This window comes from Loxodonta africana, chromosome 4, assembly GCF_030014295.1.
Source record: "Loxodonta africana isolate mLoxAfr1 chromosome 4, mLoxAfr1.hap2, whole genome shotgun sequence".
NCBI lineage: Eukaryota > Metazoa > Chordata > Mammalia > Proboscidea > Elephantidae > Loxodonta > Loxodonta africana.
Window position 1 is genome coordinate 117,327,196 of NC_087345.1, and position 8,648 is coordinate 117,335,843.

The 8,648-nt window shown below is 37.4% G+C and overlaps 1 protein-coding gene across 1 annotated transcript in view; it reads left to right on the forward strand.

Moving 5' to 3' along the window:
• Positions 1–8,648, forward strand: part of RECQL (RecQ like helicase) — a 36,722-nt gene that overhangs the window by 25,959 nt on the left and 2,115 nt on the right. The window contains exons 7-13 of the mRNA XM_064284495.1: positions 1,780–1,946; positions 3,415–3,496; positions 4,552–4,700; positions 4,787–4,904; positions 5,409–5,547; positions 7,240–7,331; positions 8,421–8,640. Of these exons, the coding sequence (XP_064140565.1) occupies positions 1,780–1,946; positions 3,415–3,496; positions 4,552–4,700; positions 4,787–4,904; positions 5,409–5,547; positions 7,240–7,331; positions 8,421–8,640 (967 nt within the window). The remainder of the gene's footprint in view (positions 1–1,779; positions 1,947–3,414; positions 3,497–4,551; positions 4,701–4,786; positions 4,905–5,408; positions 5,548–7,239; positions 7,332–8,420; positions 8,641–8,648) is intronic.

Here is an 8,648-nt window from a genome sequence, read left to right on the forward strand (position 1 = left end):
AAAGCATCGTTAACAAGGTAAAAAGTAGTTAAACGGTCAACTGAAAAAGTAAAAAAAACTCACGTATCATGGAGGTAGAAACTGAAAGAAGTGACTATCCCTAGGGCTGGGGAACAGAAATAAAAGATAGAATTTAGTAAGATTTGAAACTTGGAGGAGGGGCACAGCACTCTGGTGTTGGTGTCTCTTGGTGGAGGTAAAGGTGGGTTCTCCAAAGGTTGGAAAAACTGCCAGTTGTATTCAGCTGCTACTAAGTGTTAAACATTAAATAAAAGTAATAGCCATTTGTGCCAGGTCCAAAACCTTTCTGAGAACAGTTAAGTCAAAATGGCTAAATTATGCCAACAGAGAGTTTTCAAAACATCCCAACTGCAACGACTTTCCAAAAAGAACAGTTTGACAGTTAAAAACGTTTCTGATAACCCTATCAAATAACCAGCTTCCATCAGAAAAGTACACCTGTGAAACCAGTGGCAGAAAGACTCCCACCCTGGAAGAGCCTCTCTTCAATTAAGGGCACGCATACATACATAAGACCCAAATCATTGTAACTTCCATTCTGGAAACCCCCTCGTTGCCTTTAAAAACTCTGTACTCCAGCTGCTTAAATGAGCCCTTGCCACTATTGGGTTGGATGCTCCCTGTTTTCAAAGAGCTTCTTGCTGAAAAAACCCTATTAACTCTAATAAACCCTGTTACCACTATTGACTGTAATCAAAATTTTCTTTCGCTATAAAGACAGTGCTGCTGCAGGGATGAAGTCTTGCTGAGGTCACATTCACAGGAATACAGGCAAGCCTGTCCTATCCACAACCAAGTCCATCATCCTGTCTGCCTGGAAAGTCCTTCAAAGGAATAGTGGCAGCTAGTTCATTTCAGTCTCTCAAATCTTGCACAAGTTCCTTTTTTGGACCAGCTCTAACTTGGAACCACACATGGAAGGGGATTCTGGAAAATAAGAGTCTGCAGCTTCATGGAGTTGACAGATCCATCTATCACAGAGCTCTGGGATTCAGCCCCACTGAACTGCTTGCTGTTCTCTGAACATGCTAAGTATGTTCCTGCCAGTGCCTTGGCAGTGCGTATGCTATTTCCTCTGCCTGATGTTTTTCTTCTTCTCTTCCTAGTGAACTTCTGTTCTTTCTTCGAGACTCAACTCAAATGTTATCTCCTCTTTGCAGCCTTCACAGCTTCCCAAGCAGCTCTTTTCTCCTCTGTGTTTTCATAGCATTTAGCAATTTCCATCACATTACTTTTTCAGTTTTCTCCAAATAGTTTAAATACTTAAGGGAGATTAAGGACAACTTATCTAGTGATTTAGATGTGTGTGACAAACGAGAGCCCAGAATGGTTTCTGTGAAATAGGTCATATAAGAAGTAATGCCTCACTGCCTCACAGGCTACGAAGCCTTTTCTGGCCAGGGCTTGCCACTCTTGGGTGATACTGGGTGGTAGGATTTTGGCTGATGGCCTCTTTTATCTATTTTCAGTTGTAATAGGTTCAAACACCATGGCTATTCCCCCTGTTTCTTGAATTCGGCAGGTGTAGACCAATGTATACTTTGGTGGAATGTTCACAGGTATTCCTCCTCTTCAATAGCGAGTCCCACCTCTGGCCAAGAACAGTGTATTTGAAGGAATAAGTTATATGTGTAATAAAGCCTGCCATCTCAGAGAATTGTAGTAATCATTGATTATCTGCATAGTGGCGAAAGGTGTAATTTACTCTGATCTTTAAAGGATGGAAAGAGGGCCACTTTGTGTTCTTTTTTTCCCCAGATTACAAGGCACTTGGTATTTTAAAGCGGCAGTTCCCTTCCACATCGCTAATTGGGCTGACTGCAACTGCAACAAATCATGTTTTGAAGGATGCTCAGAAAATTTTGTGTGTTGATAAGTGTTTTACTTTTACAGCTTCTTTTAATCGGCCAAATCTTTATTATGAGGTATTTAATTTTATGGTAAATTTATTACTTTTTTAGGCAGTTACCTTTTTATTTTACATGAGAAACAGTTAACTAAGAATATTTTTAAAATCAGGAGGTATTATAAGCAGATTCATTAATTAGTGCTTATTCATAAGTCTATTGTACTGCCTAATCCTTTGTTAGATTAAAAAGAAGACCCTGCCCTGCTGGGTGGTATTATCATTTGCAAAAGATACTGAACAGGTCACATATTAACTTCATGACATTCTTGCTTATATAAGGATGGAGAGAGAGAAAGATGGAATGATACTAAGGACTCTAGTGATAAACCAAAAAACCAAACCCACTGCCATCGAGTCGATTCCGATTCATGGCGACTCTATAGGACAGAGTAGAACTGCCCCATAGAGTTTACAGGGAGCGCCTGGCGGATTCAAATTGCTGACCTCTTGGTTAGCAGCCGTAGCACTTAACCACCACGCCACTAGTGTTTCCGACTCTAATGATATGTCTATTGAAATTAATTACTTAAATAATAGAAATATTAATATGCCATTAAAAATTTGCTAATACTTGCTATATATTTTTTTCTTATTGGCTTTAAGTGAAAGTTTATAATTCAAGTCAGTTTCTCATACAGAAACTTATACACACACTGTTAAGTGACCGTAGTTGCTCTCCCTACAATGGGACAGCACACTCCTCCTCTCCACCCTGTATTCCCGTGTCCATTCAACCAGCTCCTGTCCCCCTCTGACTTCTCTTCTCGCCTCCAGACAGGATCAGCCCACATAGTTTCATGTGTCTACTTGAGCCAAGAAACTCACTCCTCACCAGTATCATTTTATGTTTTATAGTCCAGTCTTGGAAACCCTAGTGGCATAGTGGTAGCCAGCCTAATCTGTTTGAAACGTTGGCTTCGGGAATGGTTTTAGTTTTGGGTTAACAGAGAGTCTGGGGACCATGACCTCTGGGGTCCCTTCGGTCTCAGTCAGACCATTAAATCTGGTCTTTTTACTAGAATTTGAGGTCCTGTTCCATCAGGGATTCTCTGTTGTGTTCCCTGTCAGGGCAGTCATTGGTGGTAGTAATACTTGCTATTTAGATTTTATTTGATACAAACTTGAAAGCTGAAGAACCTAATAGATGTTTTTCCTTCTTTCTATTGAAGACCAGGTTTAGTAAACTTCTGAGTTTTCATTCAATAGTTGTTTGCTATGGTTTATGTTTTTATCAAAGAAAAAAAAATCTCCAGTTTTACACATTATTCATTGATTGTCTCCTCATCTCTGATAAATTAAAAAAGAAGGGTCAAGAAGAGACTCCGGGAGGTGGCAAGGGTGTTATATGAGGCTAACAGAAGAGTAAATAGAAAAAAAGGACTATGGTCAGGCAAGAATAACACCTGGAAAGTTGTAAGTTAATGGCTACCTGGATGGTACTCATTAATTTACTTTTTAATAAGTTAGCTTTTTTTTTTTTTTAGGTTCGGCAGAAGCCCTCAAACACCGAAGATTTTATTGAAGATATTGTGAAGCTCATTAATGGGAGATACAAAGGGCAATCAGGTAATAAAGAAAACACACCAACTTTGAAGACTGAGAGGTAACTTTCAAAAGGCAGTAACTAATGTCATAATATATTTAGAAATAACTAACACCAAAAATATTAATGAGTGGCAGAAGATTCTTGAAAATGTGATGAAATTATTTTGTTTGTAGATCTTAGAATTGGGTGATATTTGCTGGTGCCACAGATTATAAGAATATAGAACTGTCTGGTTTTTGCCAATTTCTGCTTAACTGCTTTAGAGAATAGACCTGATGACTTAGTGTGAATTATCAGCAGCACATATTTAGTAAGTACTCACAGTGTGTACAAGATAGAGGGGTAAGCAGTGAAGTTCTAAAGGGATATAAAATACAGTCCCTTTAATAAATGGACACATTAAAGAGATAAATAATTAAATAGTACATATTGGATGAGTTAAGTATAGGTGGAGTTGAGACTGTATATTTATGTGTTCCAGGATTAATGAATAAAGTGTTATTGAAGCAAAGAGTTTGTGTAAAAGTAGTATTTCAAATCTGTTCTATAGCTTTTCAGGAGATACTAATGAGTGTCCTGAGTAAAAGGAGTTCCAGGGTCAAATAAGTTTGAGAAAGGCTGCAGTTATTTATCCCTCATGGAGATTCACAGGGTGTCTCAACACATTATAAGCTCTGACCAGCTCTGCAAGTAAAGAGGGAAACCTGTTGAACTTTGTTTTCATGCAGTGTTCCCCAAACTCATTTGCACATGAAACTCTTTTTTCACAGCACACTTGTTTACATCTAACGAAGCTGTGTGACATCAGTTTGAGAAATACTATATAGTGGGAGATAAAGTTGGAGAGTGAAAAGAGGTAATGGGAACCAGAACTGGTGGTTGAGGGCTCACTTCTGCTCTAAAGCAAGCTGGTGATCAGATCTGAAATTATACCAAAAAATATATGCTCAGGGCCTGGATTTTTTATAACTCTTTTTCCCCCCCATGCATTGTATCAATCAGTACCCTGAGTTATGTGTTGAGAATTCCAGAACTGTACTACATACAACTAACAACCGGTCATATTTTATTACAGGAATCATATACTGTTTTTCTCAGAAAGACTCTGAGCAAGTTACTGTTAGTTTACAGAATTTGGGAATTCACGCAGGTGCTTACCATGCCAATATGGAGCCAGAAGATAAGACCAGGGTTCATAGGAAATGGTCAGCCAGTGAGATACAGGTTAAGTATATATCTTTACTAGAAGCCTAGTTTACCTTTAAACATATTTAAACTTAATTAACCGATCAAATGTTAAAACATTTTAGGTAGTAGTGGCAACGGTTGCATTTGGTATGGGAATTGATAAACCAGATGTGAGGTTTGTTATACATCATTCAATCAGCAAGTCTATGGAGAATTATTACCAAGAGAGTGGACGTGCAGGTATGTAGCACTGAAATCCAGAAGTAATTTTTAAAAAAGCTTTTCCAAAAAACAAACTATAAATGATGTTTAATAATTTTGTATTTTTAATCTTCTTTATTGGATAGTCATTTTAGAACAAATAATGAAGGCTTTGGAGTACTTTTCCTTACATATAGAAAAATTTTACTCATCTTCTACTGGAGTGTTATGAATTGTTTCTTCTTAATGCTTGACATCCATCCCTCCCTCCTGAATTTTTACTTAGTGGTTGAAAATCTGTAATTTAGATAACTGGATTGCTTATAGACTTTTCCCCCCCCATTTAATAAAGCTGATTGTTGATAAAACTAGTCTTTTTTTTAATTTGAGGGCAGCTGTTACAGATTAACTCACATCTGTGCTTGAATTTCTATGTAGTATGTATAGCCTATGAAGCATTGCCAGCTAAGTTTACATATATTATTTTTGCATATTTTGAATTTTTTAAAATTAGGCAATATCAAAATTTCTCATAAACCACAGGTCGAGATGACGTGAAAGCAGACTGTATTTTATATTACGGCTTTGGAGATATATTCAGAGTAAGTTCAATGGTGGTGATGGAAAATGTGGGACAACAGAAACTTTATGAGATGGTGTCATACTGTCAGAACATAAGCAAGTAAGCCACATTCCTTTTTGTAACTTTTGTCCGTTAAAAACAATCACAAATATGAATGCATATAGCATCACTTTGAGTACTTACTAAAGTGAGTAAATACATTGCTGTAACACCAAAGTGCAAACCTGTAAATGCAGATAGATGCCTGAAGGGTGGAAACCAGTACATGAAGCTGTGTGATGTACTTTAATCTAAGAAAACATGTATCTACCCATCTTTGAGATAATCCTTTAAAACTGCTGTTTTTATTGGAGGTTTTGATACAAATTGATAGTTCAAGCAGGTGTACAGCTACATGATTTAATAATTTTGAAAAGGTTTATAATACAAGGCATTTTTTTAATGCATTGTATATACATGTTTTAATTTTATTGTGGTTTAGGTGAAAGTTTATAGTGCAAATTAGTCTTTCATTCAAAAATTTATATACAATTGTTTTGTGACAAGATGGGCATTTTGACAGTTGAGCTCATTAACACATCCTAACAGCTGCTGGAAACTGAAGGCAGGGCTTTCTCCTTACAAAAATGAATTTAAATCTATTTAGAGTAGCTTTAATCAGATACAAAGCTTCCTGATGGCTTTTTGGACTTAGTCACCTTTGTACTCTACTGCGTATCACGTAAGAAGGGCTCAAAAAATGTTGAAATGATAATTACCTAGACAGTGATAAGATACAGATATTGATTTCTTATACCAGAACCAAACCTATTGCCTTTGAGTCAAATCTGACTCACTGCGGCCCTATAGGACAGAGTAGAACTGCCCCATAGAGTTTCCAAGGCTGAAATCTTTATGGAAGCAGACTGCCACATCTTTCTCCCGTGGAGCAGCTGGTGGGTTCTAACCACTGACCTTCTGAGTGCTTAACCATTGTGCCACCAGGGCTCCTTTCCTTTCCTACAGATGTTACAATAATCTCGTTAGAGAAACAGGAAAACAAAAATTTTCTTAAAAGCCCAGTCAGCTCCCATGAAGTATATTTTGGGGTTTAAGACTAAAATACTGATACAGAAAATACACAAAACTGCTTTTGAATTCTCTTGATAGTTATAAAATATTGAATCTCAAAAAGAAACTCAGATAACTTCTTAAGCTATGTTTATTAAGGACATATGGAAGGAACATTTTATATTACATGTGGTAGGCAGAATAATGGCCCTCTCAAAGATGTCCACATCCTAATTGCAGGAATTTTTAAGTATGTTACCTTACATGGCAAAAGGGAATTATGGTTGCAGATGCAATCAGTTCACCTTAAAGCTGGGAGATTATCTTGAATTATCCAAGTAGACCAATGTAATCACAAGGGCCCTTAAAAGTAGAAGTAGAGGCAGAAGAGAAGGTGAGAGTTACTCAATGTGAGGACTCAACCTGCCTTTCCTGGCTTTAAAGATGGAGGTGGCGGCGGGGGGAGGGGGGTCCTGAGCCAAGGAATACTGCAGGTAGCCTCTAGAAGCTGGGAAAAAGCAAGGAAACAAATTTCTTCCCTTTAGTCTCCAGAAGAAATAGTCCTGCCAACACCTTGACACCTAGTTTATGGAACTGTAATACATTTTAAGCCACTAAGTTTATGGTAATTTGTTATGGCAACAGTGGGAAACAAATGCAATATATAACGCTGTGTTTTGAAACAGGGATTAAAACTGAATTAGATCATTTAATAATCTCTATCTCTAAATGTGTTTTCAGATGTCGTCGTGTGTTGATAGCTCAACATTTTGATGAAGTGTGGAACTCAGATGCATGTAACAAAATGTGTGATAACTGCTGTAAAGACATTTGTGAGTTAAGTTTTTAAAGCCTTTATAGGCTAATATATATATAGCTAGGACAGGACTACATGAGACAAGACTATCTCAAGATGGCTTAAAAAAGTTAAACAAGGTGTAACTAGAATATTCCAGATGTAAAAGGAACCACACAGTTTTGAAACAGAGGCGAATAGAGGGAAAAACCATATGTGTGTGTACATATTTTATATTGCTGTACTGAGGCATATAGAATTTTTAAGACATAAAGAAACTTTTTAAATTCCTAAATAGAAATGTTACTTATGTAAGAAAAGGGTAACCTTGCAATAATTTCCAATACAGCCACTGATTGGGAAGAGAAATTTATTGCAAGACAGAGATTAGAGTGAATCATTTTTGATCCAGCTGATGACTACTTATATAAGACACTAAGTTCACAATGTGTTGGCAGTGTATTATAACTTTTTCATCCTCTGTGCATGTGTTGTATTTGAAGAGCAGGACTAACCAGTTCATGTAAGGCCTAACTGAGTTCTAATGTCTTGGTGGGTGGAGGTCACTACAGTTTTAACTTTGCAGCTGGAGAAACTTAATTTTATGAGTTTATTAGACTGTTTCATGCTGACCAAACTAATAAGGGACTGATATATAAATTGGAGTGCTAATCTCTTAATGAATAATTGGGGATGTCTGTCCAGGATATTCTATCTCTAAATCAGAGCACCTACTAGTTTTCAGAATTTTGCTTAACTAGCACAAATCAGATAAGAAAGTGTGAAGAATAGACTGGCTGGCCTATGAAGCACACATTTTAGTAACTCATAGTCCTGTCTGGCAGATACTCCCTGGTTCCTAGTGCACATACCACAGGCCTTCAGAAAACTAGGTTATTATTTTCGTCACATCAGTGTAAATCTCACAATGTCTGACAAAGACTGTAACTTGATCTACTGATAGACGTGAATAGCTTAGTCTTAATTCATAACACATTAGCAAACCAGTGTTGAGTGTGGCCCACACATTGATGACTAGTTTTAAACCAGTTTAACCTCGAGGATAGCTTCTCCTTGCCCTCATTTCTAAATTCTAATTGCTTGTACCATGTCTTTTTCATTATAGCATTTGACAGAAAGAATGTAACAGAATACTGCAGAGATCTAATCAAGATCCTGAAGCAGGCAGAGGAGCTGAATGAAAAGTTAACCCCGCTGAAATTGATCGATTCTTGGATGGGAAAGGGTGCAGCAAAACTGAGAGTAGCAGGTGTTGCTCCTCCCACACTTCCTCGTGAAGACCTGGAGAAAATCATCGCGCACTTCCTTCTACAGCAGTATCTTAAGTATATAC